The sequence below is a fragment of the Diabrotica virgifera genome, chromosome 6 (genome assembly GCF_917563875.1).
Source record: "Diabrotica virgifera virgifera chromosome 6, PGI_DIABVI_V3a".
NCBI lineage: Eukaryota > Metazoa > Arthropoda > Insecta > Coleoptera > Chrysomelidae > Diabrotica > Diabrotica virgifera.
Genome location: NC_065448.1, coordinates 28,947,129 through 28,972,837, shown reverse-complemented (window position 1 = coordinate 28,972,837; position 25,709 = coordinate 28,947,129). Strand labels below are relative to the sequence as shown.

At 33.5% G+C, this 25,709-nt stretch overlaps 2 protein-coding genes across 2 annotated transcripts in view; one reads left to right on the top strand and one right to left on the bottom strand.

Annotated features, from left to right (window-relative positions):
* The first annotated feature begins 422 nt into the window (after positions 1–422).
* On the top strand, positions 423–9,124 carry LOC114328676 (uncharacterized). The gene is made up of 2 exons (XM_028277594.2): positions 423–896; positions 8,273–9,124. Exons 1-2 carry the CDS (start codon positions 586–588, stop codon positions 9,057–9,059), a joined length of 1,098 nt encoding a protein of 365 aa, XP_028133395.1. The 5' UTR covers positions 423–585; the 3' UTR covers positions 9,060–9,124.
* Positions 9,125–11,127: 2,003 nt separating this feature from the next.
* Positions 11,128–25,709, bottom strand: part of LOC126885878 (uncharacterized) — a 144,929-nt gene continuing 130,347 nt past the window's right edge. Inside the window, exons 3-4 of the mRNA XM_050652671.1 lie at positions 23,586–23,784; positions 11,128–11,421 (exon numbers count right to left, since the gene is read on the bottom strand). Of these exons, the coding sequence (XP_050508628.1) occupies positions 11,194–11,421; positions 23,586–23,784 (427 nt within the window). The 3' untranslated portion in view covers positions 11,128–11,193. The remainder of the gene's footprint in view (positions 11,422–23,585; positions 23,785–25,709) is intronic.

Below are 25,709 nucleotides of genomic sequence, written 5' to 3'. Positions count from 1 at the left end.
ACAATCTTATTCTTCTATATCTTATTTACAGGCAATTTTGAGTTGGCATGGAGTAAATACAACAAAGGCACAAACTTCTCTTATACAGGGCAACACCTGACCATTACACAATCCCATGTTGTTGCCTCAGATAGGTATAGTGAAAGACCCAGGTGATTACAGAATGTTTATATAGAGACAAAAGATTATATTATTCGGTTATAGGAATTATATTTTGAATTATATTTTCACGTGTACTTTTGACATATTTTTCAAATTATTTATAATATATTCATTTATGTTATTAATTTATTTTCAATATTTTACTTTCCTCATAACTTAATTTTGTGTATATTCAAAAAATGTATTAAAAGTTTAATAAGAACCAACTTTAATAATAGAAATTGACTTTGTATGACATAATTATGATAGATACTATATAGTATCGTATGTCACATTTTTGTTAATCAAATATTCTGTCAAGCATCATTCAATATATCATTGTAATCATATAATGTGTTTGGCAAACAAAATTTTTGTATCTGACGTTGAATTTGGCGAAAGATGAACGATACCATCATCGAATGTTCCTTCCATTCCTGAATCATGGAAGAAGCCAATCATTGGACCACTATTGTCAAATGCAATTTATGTGACGAGATACCTAACACGGTTCCATTGTATCAGTGTCCACAAAATCATCAGTACTGCATCGATTGTTTTGTTGATCTAAAGAGCAGGTATAAGGGATATCAAAAAAATGGGGCGACTTGTGTAGTATGTAAGGTAACTGGAGCTTTTACTGAAAGTAAAGTGAATGCGGATTTTTTGAATAAAATAAGAGCAAAGCCTGGCATTGGTAGACCCTACAGATACAATGCTAACCAAATTTTTAAGAATGGATTCAATTGTAACAGGTAAATATACACTTTTTTAAAGAATCTTGTTGAGAGAATAAACTATAACAAAATAAATTATTTTTTGAGCGGCTTTTCAAACGATTTCTGTTTGGAAATCTAAAAAACGACCAGTGTGACTCAAAATTTTATTATAACCTCTTAATAACCTGTTTAATCCTCCTATCCGTACTCCCTCTATATTAGGTCGTCCCCCGATCTATTTATTGACTTGAAGACTGAAGCAACACTAGGACAACAAACTATCCGAATTGGGATAAAATAAAGATATTTAATTTAGTCACTAAACAAAGGAGATTATCTATCATAGATCTATAAGGTTTTTGCAATAACTTTCAGAAAATGAACATGAAATACGGCGATACCGTGTAATTTTCTGTGTTAATACCGAATTACATGAAAATTTCGATTTAAGTTCCTCTTACTATCTATGTACTACACTTTTGGACTTATGCCGTTGGTTGCTTTTACTTGAGGGGTGAAAGCAACTCCTTTTGAAGGGGTGGAAAAACATTCGTTCAAAATAAGTCCAGAAGTGGATAAACTGAATAATTCTGAGCAACGTTAGTTCTGTAGTTTTATTTTTTCATTAAGTCAATACTTTTTGAGTTATTTGCGAGTGAAAATGTTCATTTTTCAACAAAAAACTCACCTTTTTCAGGTGGCTTTTCACAAATAACTGAAAAAGTAAGTATTTTATCGAAAAAAATAATCTTAGTAAAAATGTAGCTTATAAAAAACTAGAACTAAAAATGTAGCTTATAAAAAACTAGAACAGTGTATGTATGTATGAGTCTGTAGACCTAGTGGAGGCAAAGTTGTAGTTCATGAAAAGTAAGTTCCTATTCGTCAAATTCCAAATTGAATAGTTCAACGGAAAATAATAACTTTGAGGGAAAAATCATTAAAACTTTAAGTGTTAAAAAAACTTAATTTTTGTTTTTTATAGTCTCTAGCATCAAGACTAGGCAAGTTACGCTCAACATAAAATTGGTTCTTTTTTTCAAATTTCAAATTTCAAATGAAATTAATGACTGGTTGAAAGTGCTTATTTTTTAAGGGGCTGTAGTTAAAAAGGTTTAAGCGAGTCACTAATTACGAGTGTATGCAAATTTTGCACAGCCATATTTTAACCAGTTTTTGTCTTACAGAAAAACAAAAAATCCAAAATGTTCCGAAAAGCAGAAACTACGTTTTTTATTCGTTGAGATTTTTCGTATCACTAACACTTTTTAAGTTATTTTGAAAAAAAAGGCATTTTAGCCCAGTACCTAAATGACCGTTTTGAAGTGAAATTTTCAGGGTCAACTCTGAATTGCATGAAAATATGGTTTTAGGTTCTACTTACCTTCCATTTCTAAGTTGAACTTATGCCGTTGGTTGCTTTTACTTGGGGGTGAAATTCACCCCTTCTTGCGGGTGAAAAAACGTAAAATTAAAATAAGCCCGGAAATGTTTGCGCGTTTGCCCTGTAAATACGAGTAGTATGACCCGTATCCGCGCCAATGAAGAATATAAAATTCTTAATTGCATGTCAAAAAATGCGCAATAATTATGTCTCAAAACCTACCAAATTTCATTTGCATATCTCAACCGGTTTTAGAGAAATAAATAAATCGTCAGTTTATAAGATAAAAATTCAACATCTCGTATCTCGGAAACTAAGCATTTACCTACGGACATTACTCTGGGCTAATTAGCAAAATTCATGGAAAAGTTATTTACCAGCAATTTTATTGCTAGAATCGAATTATAAGATCCTATATATTAATAATATAGGTATGCAAAGTCCGCAGATAGTGTGCTACTTTTTTAATAAACAAAATGGCGCCGAAAAATCGTATTTTTTTCAATTATTGCTCTATAACTCCGAAGATTTTAACTATACAACTAAAACACCTTAATAAAAATTCACCGCAATTAAATTCTGCATAGAGATGTGTTTTTCACGATTTGCTCCGACGAAAATTTTCCTCGGAAAATGCGGGTTTTCCTAACAAAAACTCTAATTTTCAAATAAAGTTTTAGGTAAGTAATTATTAATCAATAATTAAATAACTTAGTGACATCAAAGCTTTCTTGGTATAGATTGTAATTCCAGAAGCCGGTGAAAATTAAACGAATATTTTAGCAACAATTCCATTGTTAATTAACAAATTACGATCGCAATAATAACCAAAATAATCATGATACATTGATCAAACTTATAAAGATTATAAAGATGAGATGCTTATTTAATATTTTATCGACAAAATATAAATTTTTCTTTTTTTTGCATAATCTTTAAATTTTGAAAAAAAATAGTTATAATACGCTGGTCTAATTAGTAAAGTACAAAGAAAAGTTATTTACCAGCAATTTTATTGCTGGAATCGAATTATAAGATCCTATATATTATTAATATAGGTATGCAAAGTCCGCATATAGTGTGCTACTTTTTTTATAAACAAAATGGCGCCGACAAATCGTATTTTTTTCAATTATTGCTCTATAACTCCGAAGATTTTAACTTTACACCAAAAACACTCAAATAAAAATTCACCCCAATTTAATTCTGCATAGAGGCATGTTTTTCCCGATTTGCTCCGACGAAAATTTTCCTCGGAAAATGTTGGTTTTCCCAACAAAATCTCGAATTTTCAAATAAATTTTTTGGGCCAGTAATTATTTATCAATAATTATATAGCTTAGTGAAATAAAAGCTTTCTTGTTATAGATTATAAATTCAGAAGCCGGTAAAAATGAAACGAACATTTTAGCACAATTCAATTGTTAATTAACAATTTACAGTCGCAATAACAACCAAAATAATCATGAGACATTGATCAAACTTAGAAAGATTATAAAGGTGTGATGCCTATTTAATATTTTGTCGACAAAATATAAATTTTTCATTTTTTTTGCATAATCTTTAAATGTTTAAAAAAATTGTTATAAACAAATTAACATTTCTCAGAAATTTTTTATTATATTCTAATTTAAAAAAAATACTTAAAATGCGTATTTCATAGGTCTTGAAAATGAATGCTTTAAAAAAATTTTCCAACCATTTGCAAAAAAGTTATGAAGCAGCAAAGTAAATATACGAAATCTCCGTTGTTTATAATTTGTTTTAATTGTTTCAAAGCTTAAAAGTGAGTCTATGGTACAACCTAATTACTCACAAAGAATGTCAAAAATTAGTGCAATGGTTATATTTTAATCAAAGATTAAAAATACTTTTTTTTGTAATTTTTAGCGCAAACGTAGGCCTGATACAGAGTCGGAGCTAAAATGTTCACTCGAAGCGACTGACACCCAGCATGCATTTTTTATTAAAAGTGTACATCACGCGGCTGGTCGTCGCTCAGAGTGAAAATTTTAGCTACAGTACTGTGTTACTCTACTTTCGCGCGTGTAAATTACAAAAAAATATATTTATAATCTTTAATTAATATATAACCATTAAACTGAGATCGATATTTTTTTGTAAATAATTCGCTTGTACTTTAAACTCACTTCTACGCTTTGAAAGAATTAAAAAAATATATATAAACACAGTAGTAATCGTATGTTTATTTTGCTATTTCATAACTTTTTTACAAATGGTTGCAAAAAAGTTTTAAAGCATTCATTTTAAAGATATTTAAAATGCGCATTTTAGCTATTTTTTAAAATTATAATATAATAAAAACTTTCTGAGAAACGTTAATTTGTTTATAACTATTTTTTTTAAAACATTTAAAGATTATGCAAAAAAATAAAAAATTCATATTTTGTCGACAAAATATTAAATAGACATCTCATCTTTATAAGATTTCAAAGCTTGATCAGTGTATCATAATTATTTTGGTTATTATTGCGACCGTAAATTATTAATTAACAATTGAATTGTTGCTAAAATATTCGTTTAATTTTCATCAGCTTCTGTAACTATAATCTAAACCAAAAAGGCTTTTAAGTCACCAAATTATTTAATTATTGGTAGATAATTACTTATCTAAAACTTTATTTGAAAATTAAAGATTTTGTTGGGAAAACCCGCATTTTCCGAGGAAAATTTTCGTCGAAGTAGATCGGGAAAAACGCGTCTCTATGCAGAATTTAATCACGGTGAATTTTTATTTGAGTATTTTTGTTGTAAAGTTAAAATCTTCGGAGTTATAGAGCAATAATTGAAAAAAACACGATTTTCGTGCGCCATTTTGTTTATAAAAAAAGTAGCACACTATCTGAGGACTTTGCATACCTATATTATTAATATATAGGATCTTATAATTCTATTCCAGCAATAAAATTGCTGGTAAATAACTTTTCCCAAAAATGACCTATTCTCCGGTAATCAGCCCAGACTACATATGTTTATAAAGCAAACGTTCATTATTTTTCATGTAGAATTACCCCTATAGGTTTGTCGCACTTATTTAGAAACACCCTGTACTGAGCAAGAACAAGGATAGTTGTTAAAGTATGTACCTACCTTTATTATTATCCAACATAAGCAAATGAATTAAAAAAACAGAATGTTAAGAAAACCTGAGGATATAGTTGGGTTTTAATTTCAGTATTTTATAAATGCTAGAATATTCCACAGGGTGTTGCGAACTTTAAGAAAAAAAAAAACAAATTTTGATTGGCCCACCCGGTCATCATCATCATCCAGCCTCAAAAGTCCACTGCTGAACATAGGCCTCCTCCCCTCGTTTCTAACCCCATCTATCCTGCGCCGCCCTCATCCAGTTTTTATTTACCTTTCTTAAGTCGTCAGTCCATCTTGTAGGCGGTCGACCGACGCTTCTCTTGTCTTCTCTTGGCCTCCATTCCAATAAGCTCTTCGTCTATCGCCCATCTGTCATTCTGGCTACGTGTCCTGCCCATCTCCACTTCAACCTGGCTATTCTCTCGATGACGTCAGTCACCTTTGTTCTTCTCCTGATTTCTTCGTTTCTGATTTTGTCTCGCAGAGTTATTCCTAACATTGACCGCTCCATTCCGGCAGCATTTGGGTGGGCAGCATTTGGAAAACTGAGAGAAACTTTTAAAAGTGAGTTACCCACATGTGTAAAGAGAAAGGTATTCGATCAGTGCGTCCTCCCAGTCTTGACGTACGGATCAGAAACACTTACCTTAACTAAAGCCTCGGCTACCAAACTAAGAGTCACGCAGAGAAGAATGGAGCGGTCCACCCGGTATACAATGAAAATTTACCTGTTTACCACAGTCATTTGTTTCGAGCTTCTGTCATATGTGGTATAATCCGTGTATATTAATATTATACACAGATTATACAACATATGACAGAAGCTCTAAACAAATGACAATCGATGAAAAGCCCTATTGTTAAAGAATAAGGCTATAGCATATTAAAAAAATCACTTAAATCGGACAACAGGTTTAGGAAATGTGGGTCTCCCGTTTTCTCTGACGCTCTGACGATCTTAGTAATACATATACAGGGTGATTGATTAGTAGGGTAAAGCTCAATAGCTCCGCTATAGTAATAGATAGCAATAAAAGTTAATAACAAAAATTTTAGCCACCTTTGAGCTTCACATTACAAAATTAGTTAGAATGTTACAGAGTGTTCGATAACACAGTGGCAGACCTAACTTATGTTTTTTTTTTAAATGGAACACCCTATATTTTATTTTATATTCGAAATCCTGTTAACTTCTCCATCACAAAAATATAAAGGTTTGTAATGTTATACAGGGTATTTACAAAGTTATAACCAATTTTGTATGAAAATCGTAACAAGTTCAACTCCCTGTATAAATAAAAATAAGCACAACAGCAATGGTTTATTAATTGCTGCTTAATGGTTTATTAATTATTGATATTGCTAATTTTCTTTATATCAAATACAGGGAGAGTCAAAACGCAAGTACATTATTTTCTCAGTAATGTTAAATAGAACACCCTATATTTTATATTATTATTGAAAAGTAACATTAACGTACTTTAATTTTTACATAACATTCCCTATGCCCAAATTTATTAGTTTTCGAGATATTTTCATTTTTCAGAGCAAATTATTTTAGGTGTTTAAATTTATCTAAATTTTAAGTAAGCCATAACTGAATTGTCAATTGAAGATTACCGATTATCAATCCGGTAATCAATGTAACACTGTAGCAAATAAAGAAATAAAAATAATTTATTAGTAATACATTTTACAAACAAAAACACAACTACTACATGCAACATTTTTTAAACAATTAGAAACTATCTTTTTATGTGAATGCAACAAATAAACAAAGAAAATTAGTAATAAATTTTACAAAAAAACACAAACACAAAATACAATATTTTGTGAAGACAATTAAACACTACTTTTATATGTAAATGTAACAATGTAACAAATAAAGAACCAAACATAATTTATCAGTAATACATTTTGCAAAAAAACATGTTTGAAAACATTAGGAGCTACTTTTCATAAAATATTTTTAACATTTAATTACATAAGGTGTTCAAAATTATCTCCTAACACATTTATGTACAAAAACGATCATTGAATGAGCTACTTACTCTACGGAGGATTTGTAAATTAACACATCGAAATACACTTTGTATTCTATTTTTCATCTCATCCCTTGTTGTTGGAGGTATTTTATAAACTTTATTATTAACGTAACCCTAAAAAAATCAGTCCAGTTTATTAAATTCCGGTGATTTGAGTGGCCACTCTACTAGTCCATTGAAAAATGAAAATATCTCGAAAACTAATAAATTTAGACATAGGGAATGTAATCTAAAAATTAAAGTACGGTAATAGTACTTTTCAATAGTGATATAAAATACAGGGTGTTCCATTTAAAATTACTGAGAAAATAATGTACTTGCGTTTTGACTCACCCTGTATTTGATATAAAGAAAATTAGCAATATCGACCATTCTTGAAAATTTTGACAATACGTTAAAAAATATGGCATTAATAAACCATTGTTGTTTTGCGTATTTTTATTTATACAGGGAGTTGAACTTGTTACGATTTTCATATAAAATTGGTTATAACTTAGTAAATACCCTGTATAACATAACAAACTTTTATATTTTTGTGATAGAGAAGTTAACAGGATTTCGAATTTAAAATAAAATATAGGGTGTTCCATTAAAAAAAAACATAAATTTGGTCTGCCACTGTGTTATCGAACACCCTGTAACATTCTAACTAATTTTGTAATGTGAAGCTCAAAGGTGGCTAAAATTTTTGTTATTAACTTTTATTGCTATCTATTACTATAGCAGAGCTATTGAGCTTTACCCTACTAATTAATCACCCTGTAGACTGTAGATATATTTTATATAGGTATAATTATTACACAGTAGTTAAACAAATACGTTTCATCAGTTTTTTTTATTTTAGATTAGATTTTTTATTTATTATATTTTAGGTTAGACTTGAGAGATGAGCCCAAAGTACAAAACGGTATAAACGTAACACTTGAAGGATTATTTAGACTTCCTACAGAAGAAGTGCGACTATTACTAAGTAGAAAAAATGGAATCGTCGACCGAGTTGTCTCAAAGACATCACATGTATTCGAAACCAGTCAAAACACTCTCATTAAAACTAGTAGCCAACGAGTATTACCACCACAGCAGTCTAAAGTTCCCATAAAATGTCCTCATAAACCATGCAAGAAAGTAGTTGCAACATCGACATTCGTCACTCATTTCAAACACGAACATCCAGATATTCCTAAATACAACGTTGAAAGAGGAAAAGAACTTTGTCTTCCGTGCGACGTGTCAAGCATAGAACACGACAGTAACCACTGTATAGCAGTGATAACTGTCTATGAGTTTAACAAAATAGATATAAGAAACTCACAAAGCTCACAGAGCGTTATAAAAACTTGCAGCAAGTTCAGTCAACACATTCCTATCAACTCTTTCTGGCTCATGGTGACGGGTTCTCCAGAAAAGAAATCGAGCCAAGCTTCAGCTCTTTTCTGGCTCTTTTGTCCATGTGAGGATCACTATCGGAGTACCATTGAACTTTGTTCAAAGTCGGATTCTATAGCATTCTCTACTTATTGCGAAGTGCATGTAACGGCACAGAATTTGATGTACAAAGACATCGCAGGTGAGCTAAATTGCTTAATGGTAAGTAAAGCATCGATAGGAGCTTTGCTGAGAGAAGGGCCAGAACTAAATTTAAGAATAACTGTACACTGAGTAAATGGTAGTGAAGTAAACAATTATTGTAATTTAAAATAAATAAAAATATCCATTAAATGGCATTCCGTTGTTTTTTTTTTCAAATCCCTGTTGAGCTACTTAAACTTTTGGACGAGGAAAGCATTACCTACTTGACCACTTTCTGTAACAAAATTTACAACGAAGGAAAAATACCAGTTGATTGGTTGGAGTCACTGTTTATAACATTACCAAAGAAAAGCACCTAATGCAGCGATTTTAGACTTATCAGTTTGATGAGCCATACACTTAAGATACTTTTACGTATTATACAAAACCGAGTATTCCTTCTATGCGAAAGTAGAATGGGTAATAAACAATTTGGATTTTGAAATGGTCTAGGAACTAGAGAGGCACTATTTTGTATGCGAGTTTTATTACAAAAAAGTTGTGAGTTCCGAAAGAACGTTTATTTTGTTTCATCGACTTCGAGAAGGCATTCGACCGAGTACAACATGATACACTTTTCGATTGCCTGCGGGCAGCAGTACTTGACCACTACGATATAAGACAGCTGAACTAGTTATATTACAATCAAGTAGCCTCAATCCAGATTAGAGACAGTCGTACTTAAAAACTAGCCATAAAACGTGGAGTACGACAGGGTTGTGTTTTATTACCCACCCTTTTTAATCTGTACTGTGAAGAAATCTTTAAGGCGGCTTTGGATGATAGACAAAAGGGACTAAGACTAGGCGGAGAAGTAATCAACAATTAACTAGTTTTGATGGGAAATAAGCCACAATTTTACTAAAAAAAATTATTTTATTAACGCTTCGACGCCCAAATCGGGTGTCGCTGTCAAAATACAAAAAATATTAATGAATTAAACAAAAATGTTGTTGCTTAGTAAAAAAATTCTTCTAATAATTTATTTGATCTGACTCATTTATATCGGCATTTAATTGCAAAAATGCCACAAGAAAATAGCTTCAGAACAACATTAATCAACAATATTAGATACGCTAACGATACAGCCATTCTTGCAGAAAAGATCTTTACTAGACTTTTTACAAGATCTTCAGAAACAACTAAATCTAGTCAGTGAAGCAAGTTATCGGAGAGGCCAACAGGTAAAATCAACTTGGCTAAAATCAACATTTCAAGGACAGAGTGGATGGTAGTTGGAAAGATTAATATTGATCAAGGTCTGCTTTCTCTTGCTGGAGAATGCCGGGTAAATCATTTTAAGTACCTTGGCAGCTGGTTAAATGTAAATTGTGACTCTGATGAAGAGATAATAACTAGGATCGAAAAAGCACGGAAGGCTTTTATGACCTAGAAACCAGTTTTATGTAACAGAAACCTGTCGATGAATATCCGCAAGAAGATCCTGAAATGTTATGGGTGGTTTATCCTATTGTATGGTTGTGAGACATTGACGTTAAAAACCACACTGCTAAATAAATTAGAAGCATTCGAATTGTGGTGTTATCGACGAATCCTAAAGATATCGTGGGTTTCGCACACTTCCAATGAAGATGTTCTTCAAACTAATTCAGAACGTCTGCTCATAAGCATCATAAAGAGGAGAAAAACAGAATACTTCGGTGATATAATTAGAGAACCTAAATACCATCTGCTTCGCCTTATAATACAAGGAAAAGCGGAGGGAAAGATATGGATTGGTCGAAAGGAACTGTCATGGCTGCGTAATATTAGACAATGGTGTGGCTCCACAGTAGAAGAATTATTTCGCGCAACAGCCGATAGAGAATGGTTTCAAGAAATTGTAAACATGATGACGGCCAACGTCCGAATACAGTCACGGCACCTAAAGAAGAAGAAGGAGAAGAAGAAGTTTATTTTTACCTTAAAATATTGCCTATTAGGATTTACGAAAGACGGTTATGATTTTATGTCAATACAGAGTACCACCTTTCGCTTTGGAATCAGCAGTACGCTCTCTGAATCGGAACAAAATCTTTCTGTCATGTTAGCAAAAGACGATATTAGCGACATCTATTAAAAACTCGCAAAATCCGAAGATCCGAAGATTTCTTACGTTTGAAATCAATGGTTCTCTTAATCTATTGAAGAAAAATATTGTCTTAATTTATAATAAACGATGAGTCAGGCACTAGAAAAAAACATTTATAATTTTTATAATAACTTACATCATCTGCAGTTTGAAATCGTCATGATCGAAGACAGATGAAGCAGTAGTTGTGGCTGATGCCCCAGCTCTTTCAGCACTTCCTCCACTACTCTCAATCAGCATGCGCTGATCTGCTAACTCCTTCTGTTCTCTTTCGCGTTCTCTCTCAGAATGTCGTTGTTGAAGAAGGTCATTGTCCAATTGTCGTATTTCCCACTGTTCTCGCTGCGATCGATGGTGTTCCTGAAAAATAATGAACTACTGGAGATGTTTTTCAAAAAGACGTATAAATTTTGTAAATGTTAGTAGTGTTCAAACAATTAGATATAGGGTAGTATTGTAGCTCTTTCTCTCTTGTTTCTTTACACTTCTTTTATTTAATAAAAACAATTTGAACTCTCCTTGTTTTGCTGCATCTACCAACTCCGTAGTTCTCTCTTTAAGACTTTCACGTTCCCATTCGAATTTTTCTAGGGTCAATTAATGATGTACCCCCTAAAATAGTCCTCATCCGGAAATCCGAATAGAGACCCTGTTTGCTTCATCGAGTATTTCTTAATCTTTTACCTCAAGTGATGCCATTATTTTAGTATGAATTTTGTTATATTGGAAAAACCTTTTCATTATCATAGCCTGAGAAGAATTTTGAGCAGTTGACACCTGAAAGTCTTTTATATCACCATTATATGGGGGAATAGGATTATAACGGCAAATATCGAAAAAATGACGTCATTGTGGTCGTGGAAGGAGAGTACACTTCAAAAATTTTCTCCCGATCTAAGAAGACCGAGAGAACCCCTGATAAAGTGGCAAGGGGAAAAAAGTAATAGCGTGAGAGAACTAGATTTCATCCAGTGATGGGGATTTAGTTGAACCTAGAACAGGGATGGACGCCGGTAAGCAGTGGCAAGGAAAAGATACCGGAGGCAGTGATGGGTTCGAAGCAATCCCCAGCGGGATTACAAAGCTAAAAAAAGATGAATGGTGAGCTGCAAGAACTGAGGGAGACGGTAATTGAGATGTTTAGTTTGAGTGACGTCGATATCAAAATCAAAGTTAAACTCAATACTGGGGGGTTTAGACAGGCAGCTCACCAGACTCGAGCGGGCTTTTATGAAAATCAAAAGGGGGGTAGTAGAAGTTTCTGGAAATGAGAAGAAGAGAGCTAGTTTCCTTCTGCACTACAAGCATGGGAACAGGTAGACAGGTAGAAGGTAGACATAAACTTGTGAAATGTCTAGGACGTTTCATCGCCGCCAGTTCATCGCCGCCGTTTCGATGCCGCCAGTTCATCGCCGGCCGTTTCGATGCCGCCGGTTCATCGCCAGTCAGTTAATCGATAACTGGTATATTTCCTAATTTTCGACCAATTTTCGACGGTTACATTTATTATTTATTTTTAGTATTAATTAGGAATTCTAGGAAATGCGAGATATGACCATTCCCTTTGCCATACTTAATCTTTTAATAGACTTTTAAACTTTTATAATATAAAATATAATTGAACACTACAAATTTAATACTGTTTAGTATCAAATGTAGGGGAACTAGAAATAGAACAGTAAATTAATATAATAATATTTTTTATCTATTTATTTGTCATAAGTTTTGAACTGAATTTACCGTCGTGTCGTGTCATCTCCCATAATACAAGATCAACTGACTAACTGGCGATGAAACGGCCGGCGATGAAACGGCCGGCGATGAAACGGCCGGCGATGAAATGGACTGGCGATGAACCGGCGGCATCGAAACGGCGGCGATGAACCGGCGGCGATGAACCGGCGGCGATGAACCGGCGGCGATGAAACGTCCCATTCCGAATCAAATATGTGCAGAATTTTATGAAGAATACGATGATTGGATTTCCAATGCGCTTTCATAAGGTAAATTTTGTAAAATTTTGATTTTTTTATTTTTGATATTCAATTACGCCCTTTAGCGGTGGACCTACAATTATGAAAATAATTTTCAGGCTTTTCCCGAGGCAACTTTTGTTATAAATATTTTTTCTCAAAGCTGTACTATAAACGGTTCCTGAGATATGGCCGAGAGCCATTGTTATTGGGACACCCGGTACATTATAATATGGTTACCAAAATTGGATTAGGGAACAATTTTCAAATACTTTTTCCAAATGCTTTCTCGGGTCGTGCAGAACTGTTATTACAAACAAAATAAAATATATACCAAAGAAACGATTTTCAGTTTAAGTTTTGGGTATCAATAAATTCCAGCGCCCAATTTCCATTGTCGGATTCCTTTACCGTCGGATGGGAACAAGTGGAAAACGTAAACGGTCGTTCTCCGACCTCCCTCCATATAGTTTTAAATTGAATCTGTCGACTGGATGTTTTCACTTTGTCTAACTTTAATCCCCTGGAAAAATAAACAGCCAAAGATCTGTGTCTGCCTCAAACTTTGAGTCAATGTTTGTGCGTATACAGTAAGCGACGAATGTAATATGTACGTAAATTTTTGGGAGTCAATTTCAATTTTGTGTGACTTCTTTTCGTATATCTGTAATTTTTGACGTCATTTGAGACGAGTAGGCATATATATGTAAATATTATTCTAACATAATCAACAAAAAAACTTTTGCAGAGAAAAAATCTCTTTATAAAAATGTTTTTCTACATTTTTCGTTTAAAAAAACTGTAGATATGTATATTTCCTGAGCTTCTCCAAGAGGTACTGGAAATAATTATGGGTCCCTTGATCGCAATATTTAGAGCTAGCCATGCTCTGTGATACATTCCCAAAGCTTGGAGAAAGGCAACGGTGGCGTTTATTCCCAAATCAGGAATAATATACAGTGCTAGTCAAAAGTCCGTACCCCCCCTCTTATCTTTTGAACGGTTTTACCTATAATAGTGAAATTTGGATGGAGGAAATTAACTGACGTAAGCTTCTTAACTAGTTATGACAGGTGACGTAATAGTGACAGATGACGTTACAGAGCCACTGTGACCGATAATTTTAAATGGGACCTTATGGCAAGTGATACCTCGTTTGAAAGGTATTCAAAATACCTACTCGGCCATACTAATTTTTTTGTGTTTTAGTTGATTTTGATTTTGGTGAATAAATTAAATAAATATAATATTGTAGCTTCGCATTTAATTAATAAAAATTCAAATGTACGCCTATGGTTTTTTTGTCAAAAAAGTTGACGTTTTTCGATTCTCTAGTAGTTTTTACGTCAACGTCAACCTTTTTGACAAGTAATCATAGGCGGAATTTTGAATTTTGAATTAATTAAATGAAACTAAAATTTTATATTTATTTCATTAATTCGTCAAAATTAGCTTAAACTTAAACAATATTAGTATGACTGAATAGGTATTTTCAATACCTTTCAAACGAGGTGTCACTTGCCATAAGGCCCCATTTAAAATTATCTGTCACAGTGGCGCTGTAAAGTCATCTGCCACTATTACGTCACCTGTCATGACTAGTTAAGAAGCTTACGTCCTTTTATTTCCTATCTCCAAATTTCACTATTATAGGTATAACCGTTCAAAAGATACGAGGGGGGGTACGGACTTTTGACTAGCACTGTATAACAGATTACATATAGCAAAATCGTACAGGCCTATAATAGACGAGAGCATTTAGCACAAAATAAATAATTTTTTAAATACAGCACCTAGAGACTTGCAGTTCTTTGCATTATGTTCAGGATGACGTCAGGAAAAAAGTCTACTATTCAAAAATGGGTGGAAATCCATAATTGCACTGTATAGTGCATAAAATGCATCCAAAATTGCATAAATATAAAAATAAAGTCAAAATTAGTATACTAAGGAACAAAATTTATTATTTGTGGGGTTTTTGGGGTCACTGAATACGATTACGCAATCAGAACTGACCCCCGGATCACCTGGTGCCCAAGATCAGTGCAAGAGACGTCATCTTCTGGAGTTTCGATGGTTTTCGGCATTAAATCGAGACAAATGGATTAGGTACTCACGGGTTTTAGGGGTCTAGTACTAACGTGCCATCAGAATTGACCTCCGATGTACCTGGTGCCCAGGGTCGCTACTAAGGCACGTTATCTTCTGGAGTTTCGAGAGATTTCGGCACTAAATTGATGCAACTGTACTATTCGGGGGGTTTTTGAGGTGGTTAAACACGAATATGCCATCAGAACAGACCTCTGGATCACCTGGTGCTCAAGGTCACTGCAAGGGACGTCATCTTCTGGACTTTCCAGGGCTTTCGGTATTAAATTGGTGCAAACGGATTACTCCGGGGGTTTTTGAGGTCGCCAAACACGAATATGCCATCAGAATAGACCACTGGATTACCAGGTGCCCAAGGTCACTGCAAGCGACGTCATCTTCTCGAGTTTCGAATGCTTTTGGTATTAAATTCATGCACACGGATTACTTACGGATTTATGGGGTCAATAAACACGAGTATGATATCAGAACTGAACTCCGGAGTATCTGGTGACCAGGGTCGCAACTAGGGCACGCCATCTTCTGGAGTTTCGAGGGTTTTCGGCATTTAATTGATGCAAATGGATTACTGGGGGGTTTTTGGGGGTCGCTAAACACGAATATGCCATCAGAATTGACCTCTGGAGTACCTGGTGCCCAGGGCCGATACTAAGTCACGTCATCTTCTGGGGTTTCGAGGGTTTTTGGCATTTAATTGATGCCAATAGATTTCTAAAGGGTTTTTGAGGCCGTTAAACAAGAATATGCCATCAGAACCGACCTCTGTGCACCTGGAGCTCAAGGTCATTGCAAGGGACGTCCTCTTCTGGAGTTTTGAGTGATTTTTGCATTAAATTGATAAAAGTGGATTATTTGGGGGTTTTTGAGGTGTTAGATATGAATATGCCATCAGAACAGACCACCGAATCACCTGGTGTCCAAGGTTACTGAAAGAGACGTCATCTTCTAGAGTTTCGAGGGATTTCGGTATTAAATTGATGCAAACGGATTACTTACGAGTTTTTGGAGTCGCTAAACACGAATATGCCATCATAATTGAATTTCGGAACACCTGGTATCCAGGGTCGCTGCTAGGGCACGTCATCTTCTGGGATTTCGAGGGCATTCGGCATTTAATTGATGCAAATGGATGACAGGAGGGTTTTTGAGTTCGCTAAACACGAATGTGCCATCACAGCCGACCCCTGTGCACCTGGTGCCCAAGGTCACTACAAGGGACGTCATCTTCTGAAGTTTTAAGGAATTTCGGCATTAAATTGATGAAAATAAATTACTCGGGTGGTAAACACTAACATGCCATCAAAACAGACCATCGTAGAACCTGGTGTCCAGAGTCACTGCAAGGGGCGTCATCCGCTAGGTGAGGTTTTCGGTACTATATTGATGCAAACAGATTACTTATAGATTTTTGGGGATGCTGAACACGAATATATCATCAGAACACACACCGGAGGACCTGGTGCCTAAGGCACGTTATCCTCTGGAGTTTCGAGGGTTTTTGGCACTTAATAGATTTAAACGGATTACTCATGGATTTTTGGGGATGCTGAAGACAAATACGCCATTAGAACAAACACCAGAGCACCTGGTGCCTAAGGTATATCATCTTATGGAGTTTAGAAAAATTTTGGTACTAAATTGATGTAAACGAATTGCTCATGGTTTTTGGGTTTGCGGAATACGAACTCTTCTATGTTGATCTATTTATTTTTTATTATGCGTTAACGTTATTAGTGATTACCTTAATCACAAGATACTCCAGAGTTCCTCATGTAAGTCATATTCGTGTTTAGCAACCCCAAAACCAAAAAATAATCCATTCTTTATCAATTTAGTATCGAAAACTCTCGAAACGCTCAAAGATAACGGGCTCTAGGCACCAGGTGCTTCGGTGTCTGTTATGATGGCGTTTTCGTGTTCAGGTACCTTAGAAACCCATGAGTAATCTGTTTTCATCAATTTAGTACCGAAAACACTCGAAACTCCAGAAGATGACCTGCCTTAGGCACCAGATGATGCGTGGGTTTGGTATGATGGTATATTCACATTGTTTTATCATATTTAGAAAGACTGAATTTTTATACACATTTAGAAAGATTATTTTTTTCACCTGTCAAATTCTGACGTTTTTGCTTTTTCAGCCAATCACCACGCGTCGTTCTAGCCAATCATTGAGTGTAATACTGATAAAACAGCCTCTTCCTTGATAAAACAGTCTCTTCCCTGATAAAACTTAAGGTACCCTAAATTTCACATAATACGTACATAATACATACATTATAACTTAGTATTTACTAATAATACATATTGGTTCACAAAATAATCTTTTCAAATACCACTCGTCCTCTAAATTTTGCTTGATAAATTTTTTCGTTTTCATACTTAAACTTCTTTATTTAGGGTAAAATCACTCAAACAAACCGAAATGGATAAAATCACTCGTCCTTCGGACTCGTGATTTTATCATTCGGTTTGTTTTCGTAATTTTACCAAATAAAGAAGTTTTCGTGAAAACAAAAAAATTTATCGATAAAATTTAGAGGACTCTTTAGCCCCTCTTTTTTTAATTCACATGTTCTTGCAAAATTTGCAGTATTTAGAATTATTTTTTGTCTTTTTTTTAATTAAATTAATAGTGTAACTCTTCTTCTTTCATAAACTATCCTAAGTATTACTGTGACTTCATCATTTTCTGACTTATAGGGCCGGTTGTTCGAACGCTAATCAACATTGATCACTATCAAATACCTAATTACTGTCACAACTGTCAATGTCAACTTTGGTTGAGTTGCCGAAAACATAATTATTGATGACAATTATGAAATTAGTTAATCAATTATGTTAATAATTGTTATGTTAATTGACTAAGTAATCTCATAATTATAATTAACTATGTTTTCAGCAACCCAACCAAAGTTGACATTGACAGTTGTGACAGTAATTAAATATTTGATAGTGATCAATGTTGATTAGCGTTCGAACAACCGGCCCTTAGGGCCGGTTGTTCGAACGCTAATCAACAATGATCATTATCAAATATTTAATTACTGTCACCAACTGTCAATGTCAACTTTGTTTGGGTTGCTGAAAACATAATTAATTATAATTATGAAATTACTTAATCAATTATGTTAATAATTGTTATGTTAATTGATTAACTAATCTCATAATTTTAATCAATTATGTTTTCAGCAACCTAATAAAAGTTGACATTGACAGTTTTGGTGAAAGTAATTAAATATTTGATAGTGATCATTGTTGATTAGTGTTCGAACAACCAGCCCTAAGGGCCGGTTGTTCGAAAGCTAATCAACAATGATCATTATCAAATATTTAATTACTGTCACCAACTGTCAATGTCAACTTTGTTTGGGTTCCTGAAAACATAATATGAAATTACTTAATCAATTATGTTAATAATTGTTATGTGAATTGATTAACTAATCTTATAATTTTAATCAATTATGTTTTCAGCAACCCAATAAAAGTTGACATTGACAGTTTTGGTGACAGTAATTAAATATTTGATAGTGATCATTGTTGATTAGCGTTCGAACAACCGGCCCTTAGTGTTGCAAAAAAAATTAATTTGGGATAATCAAATTAAATAGGTTTTAAATTATTTGTCCAATTGCTCTGAAATTTAGGGTATAATTTAAGTACCAGAAGTCTCAGCATTCCGTGTAATAAGAAGGTTCTAAGTTAATTTTTACATAAGTTATGAATATTTATAGAAACTCAAAATTTATGATTTTTTATTTTGCAATTTTCTAAGCAACCAATAAGGATAGACATATTCAGCGAACGCCATTTTTTCTAAGTTTTTTATACGATTTATGAGTTTCTTACTCTCAAATTTGTTTAATATGCTTAACTTTTTGGTAATAGACGAAAAAAGCGAAAATTTACCGTTTTTTGATTTTCATTTGTTTATAACTATGTACCTATATCATCAAAATCGGCTGGAGGATACATATAGGTTATTATTATAGATGTCCATACTACTTAAAAATTTTGGTTTCGGCCTGGAGGGTGTTGTGACACCAACAGGATATTTTTTTTCCTTATTTCTCTGAATTGTATACATTATCGAGGTTTGCTCTTTGACATCCTTTTCCTTTCACTTCTCTGATTTCCTTATTGAAATATTTATCATTTTATATTGATCTGGGTCATTTTTGCTTTTCATCAAGACTTGAGTTAATAATAAGAATATATCGTATTAATGACTTTGATAATACTATGTAAAATATGACTTTGTTATATTATGAGGCATTTGTCCTTCCAGCTTATTTTTTTAAATACATTAACTGAAGTCGTGTAGAACATTTTTCGAGATATTGTATATCCCTACCCCTACCCCTAACAAATGGGATATATGGAACTCGTTAGCTTTTTCAATAATAATTTTTTTACCCTTTGTAACAGGCCTCTTTCACCATTTTATTAACCAATTCTTTAGGATTTTTTAAAGTAATTTATAGATGAAGTTAGAAAAAGTTATCGGTCTCTAGATTTCTAAGAAAGAATCTTTTCGTGGCTAGCAAGAAATCTTCTGACGAAAATACGACAGACGGTTCAAGGATTTTGTCGGTTATTTGGGGATATGTTATACTCATTTCTCGATAGAAAGTCACTGTGCTGTAAATTATTAAGACCATATCGAACGAGACCAATTTACGCTGTTAGGTGTTTTCTTTTCTTTTAAGTTTGTTTTTGTGAAGGACAGTATAAAGCATTTTATTAATTCATTTGTTTTATTCTTAAATCTTTAAATAATTGTGTTTGAGAATATGCTGTGGGTCCTGGAATGCATCATAAATAAAAATTTGCAGAAAAAAAACCCAAAGTTTACTATATGTATAATTAGGCATAGATAGTTTACAGTAAAAATGGTGATTAGACGTCGTAATCATTAGCCTATATTTATCCACTGCTGAACGTAGGCCACCAGTAAAATTTTCCAGCTGTCTTGCTTGAGAGCAGCTTGTTACATCCAATTTTTGATGATACGCTTTATATCATTCGTCTATCTATTCGATTGTCGTCTAAGAAAGATGGCTTGCATTTTGTACATTTTTCTATTAGCGTTTTAATAACTTGTAGATGATCACTTTTTCCGTATCTGGAGCGGAACCCAGCTTGTTCGCAAGGTTGGTAACTGTCCAGTTTGTTCACAAGCCGTTTTGTTATTATCTTCATAGTGTGTATGTAGGGAGGGAGAGCAAACTAATAGATCTATAGTTCTTTAAGTCTGAAATGTTACTTTTTATGTATTGTGGTTCTTATTGGCTAGAAATTATTGGCTAAGAAATAAAAATTAATAAAAGACAAAATATCTGTAGCAATAATAAAAATAATAGAAAAAAGAGAATAAAGGTGAGTGAGCAGGGCAGGAAAATAATAACAACCAGAATTAGAAAACAAAAAATGTGACAAAAATTTCAAAAAATTTAAAAATAACAACTAGAAAAACAATAGAGATCGAAATATAAAAGTATAAGCAAAAGTTGTGCAAGAAAAGGGAGAAAAGTGGGACAAAATAAATGTTTCAATCATTTATTGGTAAAAAATATTTTCGAATTATTACCTTGATGAGCCAGATCTCTTTAACCTCTTAATGCACAATTTTTTTGAAACGGCCAAAAAAAATCAATTTATATTTAATGTAAAAAGCGATCCTAGTGCGAAGGTCAGCCCAATTAGTACTTGCATTTATTCGATTACTGAAGTATTCGTCACAAAACTGTCACTGAACGACCACAATTTCTGTTGGAATAATCGGAAGGTCTATGCGATAAACGATCATTTTTTTTTGTTGGAACGTATTTTGTTTAGTGCGCAGGAGCCTTATATACAGGGTGTTAGTAAATAAGTATGAAAAATTTTAAGGGCTAATTCTACATGAAAAATTAATACCAGTTTGCTCTATAATAGTATGGTATAGTTGATCCAAAAGATGGCATAACCCAGACATCCAAAGTGAAAGTTATCCTTCAACTCCAAATTGTTCTATATGGTCCACATAATGTCCAGAAAAAAGTCACACCATTTTGAGCGTCGGGTTTGGGGGGGGAGAGGGGGGAGAAATCGGTAAATTCGTAGTTTTTTAAGTTTTTCGCCAATATTTCTAAAACTATGCGGTTTAGCATGAACAACCTTCTATACAAAATTGTTCTACATTAAATTTGAAATAAAAAAGGCCCTATGCATAATCTTTCTAAAATGAATGGTTCCAAAGTTACGGAGGTAGTATAGTATAACTGGTCCAAAAAAAGGTCTAACCCAAACATCCAAAGTAAAAGTTTTCCTCCAACACCAAAATGTTCTATATGGTCCAAATACTGTTCAGTAAAAAGTTACACCATTTTGAGCGCCCGGTTTGGGAGGGAGATGGGAGAGAAGTAGGTAAATTAGTAGGTTTTTTACGTTTTTCGTCAATATTTCTAAAACTATGATTTAGCGTAAACAATGTTATATACAAAAATATTCTACATGAAATTTAAAACAAAAAATGTTGTATACATAATTGTTATAAAATTAACGGTTCCAGAGTTACGGAGGGCGAAAAGTCGAGGTTTTCGATACTTTTTATATTTTTTGGGCAATATTTATGATATAACCAGTGCTGTTTTTGTGACGGTACGCGCCGGTACGCCATACCGGCACCTCTTGGGACAAAAAATAAAAAAATCAACAAAATTACAGACAAATGCCTGAATTTTTCCCTTGCTCCCAAATAGCTTTAAAACGCCACTATTGAGAATAAATTTAAAAAGTTTTCCCGGGGGCGGACCCCCCTTATGAACAATCCCCAGACCCCCAGGAGCACTGCGTACCGGAACCATTGCGTACCGGAACCTTATATTGTTACAAAAACAGCACTGGATATAACTATACCAAAAACCCAGACATCCAAAGTGAAAGTTATTCTCCAACACCAAATTGTTCTATATGGTCCACATAATGTTCAGGAAAAAGTCACACCATTTTGAGCGTCGGGTTTGGTAGGGAGAGGGGGGAGAAATCGGTAAATATAAAAAGTATAGAAAACCTCCACTTTTCACCCTCCGTAACTCTGGAACCATTGATTTTATAGCAATTATGTATAGAACCTTTTTTGTTTTAAAGTTTATGTAGAACATTTTTCTATAGAACATTCCTTACGCTAAAGCAAGGTTTTAGAAATATTGACGAAAAACTTAAAAAACTACTAATTTACCGACTTCTCCCCCATCTCCCCCCAAACCGGACGCTCAAAATGGTGTAACTTTTTACTGAACAATATGTGGACCATATAGAACAATTTGGTGTTGAAGGAAAACTTTTACTTTGGATGTCTGGGTTAGGCCTTTTCTTGGACCAATTATACTATATTACCTCCGTAACTTTGGAACCGTTCATTTTAGAAGGGTTATACATAGAGCCTTTTTTATTTAAAATTTAATGTAGAACAATTTTGTATAGAAGGTTGTTCATGCTAAACCGCTTAGTTGTAGAAATATTGACGAAAAACCTAAAAAACTACGAATTTGCAGATTTCTCCCCCCTCTCCCCCCCAAACCCGACACTCAAAATGGTGTGACTTTTTTCTGAACATTATGTGGACCATATAGAACAATTTGGTGTTGGAGGATAACTTTCACTTTGGATGTCTGGGTTTGGGTCTAACTATACCATACTATAAACATATGTCAGCAAATGCTTAGTTTCGGAGATACGGGGTGTTGAAATTTTTATTTCAAACTGCCAATTTATTTATTGCTCTAAGACCAGTTGAGCTATGAAAATGAAATTTGGTGAGTGTTAGGAGGTAGTTATTACGAATTTTTTGACATACAATTTAGAATTTTGTATTCATCATTGGCGCGCCTACGGGCAATGGTCTGAATTTTTTTAAAGAAAAAAATAGTACGCCACTGAGATATTTCGAATTAAAAATTATTTTTAAATTCCACGTCTAATTTATGATAAAAAACCTTTCTTGCCTTTTTTTCATATGATGCACCGTTTTTATGCAGAAAAATAAAACATCTTGGCGCGTATTTTTCATTTCTGTATATTATAACACCCTGTATATTATATATTTTGAAAAATGAGCGAATCAGAATATGAATACGCAAATTTGTCAGAAAGCGGCTCACAAGGAAGAGATAAGTTGTAAGTAATAAGTACAAAAAGAATTATAATATTTTATACTGCAATAAGTAAGTGTTATAGCTTACAATCCCATGTAAATGATAAATATGAATAAAACAACTGTTTTTTTTGCTTTCACATTATTATTTTCAATTCTCAATTGCATTTGAGTGTGAAAAATTATAGTAATATTAAAACGACGCCGCTCGAATTATCTCGAGTATACACAGTTTGGCCAGTTTAGCGCACTCGCGCTTACACGTTATGGGGTTAATAATAAAATAAATACGACGAAGAGCTTACCTTGATAGCAATATCGTACTCCAACTGCCGTTGTTCCTTGCTAGACACTTTTCTTTCTTCTTCGAGAATTTTTTCTTTTTCCTTCTCTTTGGTACCAGTAGAGCTACCCGCCGCTGGTGGCGGGTAGGATATCCAAAACTGATGAGCCAGCTTGAAATGTGATACCGATAGCCACCTTTTAATATGAACCAGCTTTATACTGAAACAAAAGAAAATTTGTTATTTAAGGTTATCAAATTTTGCTATTTTACCTTTAATTCTGTTGTCTGTTTAATGTTATAGGTTAATATATTTTTGTTCATTTATTTAATGGATATAAGAATGAATATAATAGCCTAAAATAATAACAAACAATTAATTTAAAGCCAGTTTCGTAATCATTTTATGTTGTCTATAAATTAATTTTCTTATTATTTCTTACATTTATTATTTATATGAATAGCCACCTCTTTAAATGTATTTATCTATCCTTTTCCAATAAAATTTAATAGCTTAGAAACGTACATATTACATATACAATTTTTCCAGGTACCAAATGCTAATTATTAGTGTTTGTTATGGTAGGGGAGCAAAGTATGCTAAATGTGCAGTCACTCGAGCGCTTTGGGGACCTATTGGGTTGTGAAGAGTAGGTCCTAAAACCAAAAAAAGTTAAGTAAAGTTTTCTATTTTAGTGGGGACTTGTCCATTTTTAATTTAATTTTCCATTTCCGACAATGGTTTTTTTAGATTATAGCGCCATCTATCCATAATTCGAAAAAATATCTCGAATAAAAGTTGCTTATTTTTAAGTAAAGAATCCAAATCTGCAATAAAAATTTCTAGGTCCGATTTAAGATTTTAAATTAAACCCCCACCCCACTTCCGTGGGGGTCGTGTGTGGTGCCATTCGATAGATTTTTCAAAAATATTGAATGTGTATTTTTCAGTTTTTTGATCTGATGTTCATTTCGCGAAATATTGCGGGATTCGTATTTAAAATATTAAATTTACCCCCTCCCCTCTCCGTGGGAAGTCGTGTTTGGTACGATTCGATAGATTTTTGAAAAATATTGAGTACGTATTTTTTAGTTTTTAGATCTGTCATTCATTTCGCGAAATATTAGCTTTATTCTTGTGAAACTTTGGGACTCACCCATTTCCTTACGCCCCGCTCAAATAGTTAGATTTTTGAAATAAACACTGTTTTGCATGTACTTAACTTACCTTATCTTAATCTGACGATTTCGAGTTTTTTTAAGAATAGATTTTTTTCGGCCCCCCTTACCGAACTCCCCTGCATTAAGAGCCAATATGGTAGAGGTACATTTTCAGGGTACAAGGTTTCTCCCCATGTAATAATCTGACGCGCTCGAGTAACTGCAAAAATCCCCGCTTGGGCTCCCCTACCATTAACATAAAATATTGACTTTTTCTAAATGTTACTTATGTCAAGAATTAAACGGAATTGATCCTGAATCCTGACCTGACTTTATTTTGCCTTGCCAAAAACAATTTAGTAAAGTGCCGAGTGCTTTTTTAAATAGATATAAGGTGTTAAAAGCTTCATAATTATACTACTCTGATATCAATAAGTAAACAGATCTGGTTAATATTTAAGGAGGTTGCGTTCGTTCTTCCTGCTAAATCAATATCGGTATGGAACTTTTAATAAATAAATCACCTGAACGTTCTACACTGATAAACATCGCTTTTTGAATGCATACACCTCTTTTCTCGTGTTATAAAACCATTGAATAATGGAATAATTTAACGGAACAAAGTGAAATAAATCTGAGTAATTTACAGAAGTAATGGTGTATGCACACATTTCATTGTTTACGAAAAGCTTATTACAAAACTAGGTTTAGAGGAGTAAAAGCAAACAACACAATACAAGGTATCAAAAAGATTGGTCATAAACTATACCACGATACAATGAGTCGATTTGGCCTGACTTACGAACCCAGAAAAGCTTCTTCGTATGCCTCATCATTTTACCCTTGCAGGACCAACGTTTTATTTGACACAACGAGGACCAAGGGGGTCAATAAATGTTCGCACATAGTGACAATCGCGCTAATAACCGCAAAATACCGCAAAAGATGGAAAACATATTAAGTCCTGAGATAAAAAGAAATGAAA

Coding starts and splice junctions, on each gene's coding strand:
- LOC114328676 (XM_028277594.2), top strand. CDS start 586: ATGGAAGAAGCCAATCATTGGACCACTATTGTCAAATGCAATTTATGT. Junction 897..8,272: donor AATGGATTCAATTGTAACAG/GTAAATATACAC, acceptor ATTATATTTTAG/GTTAGACTTGAGAGATGAGC.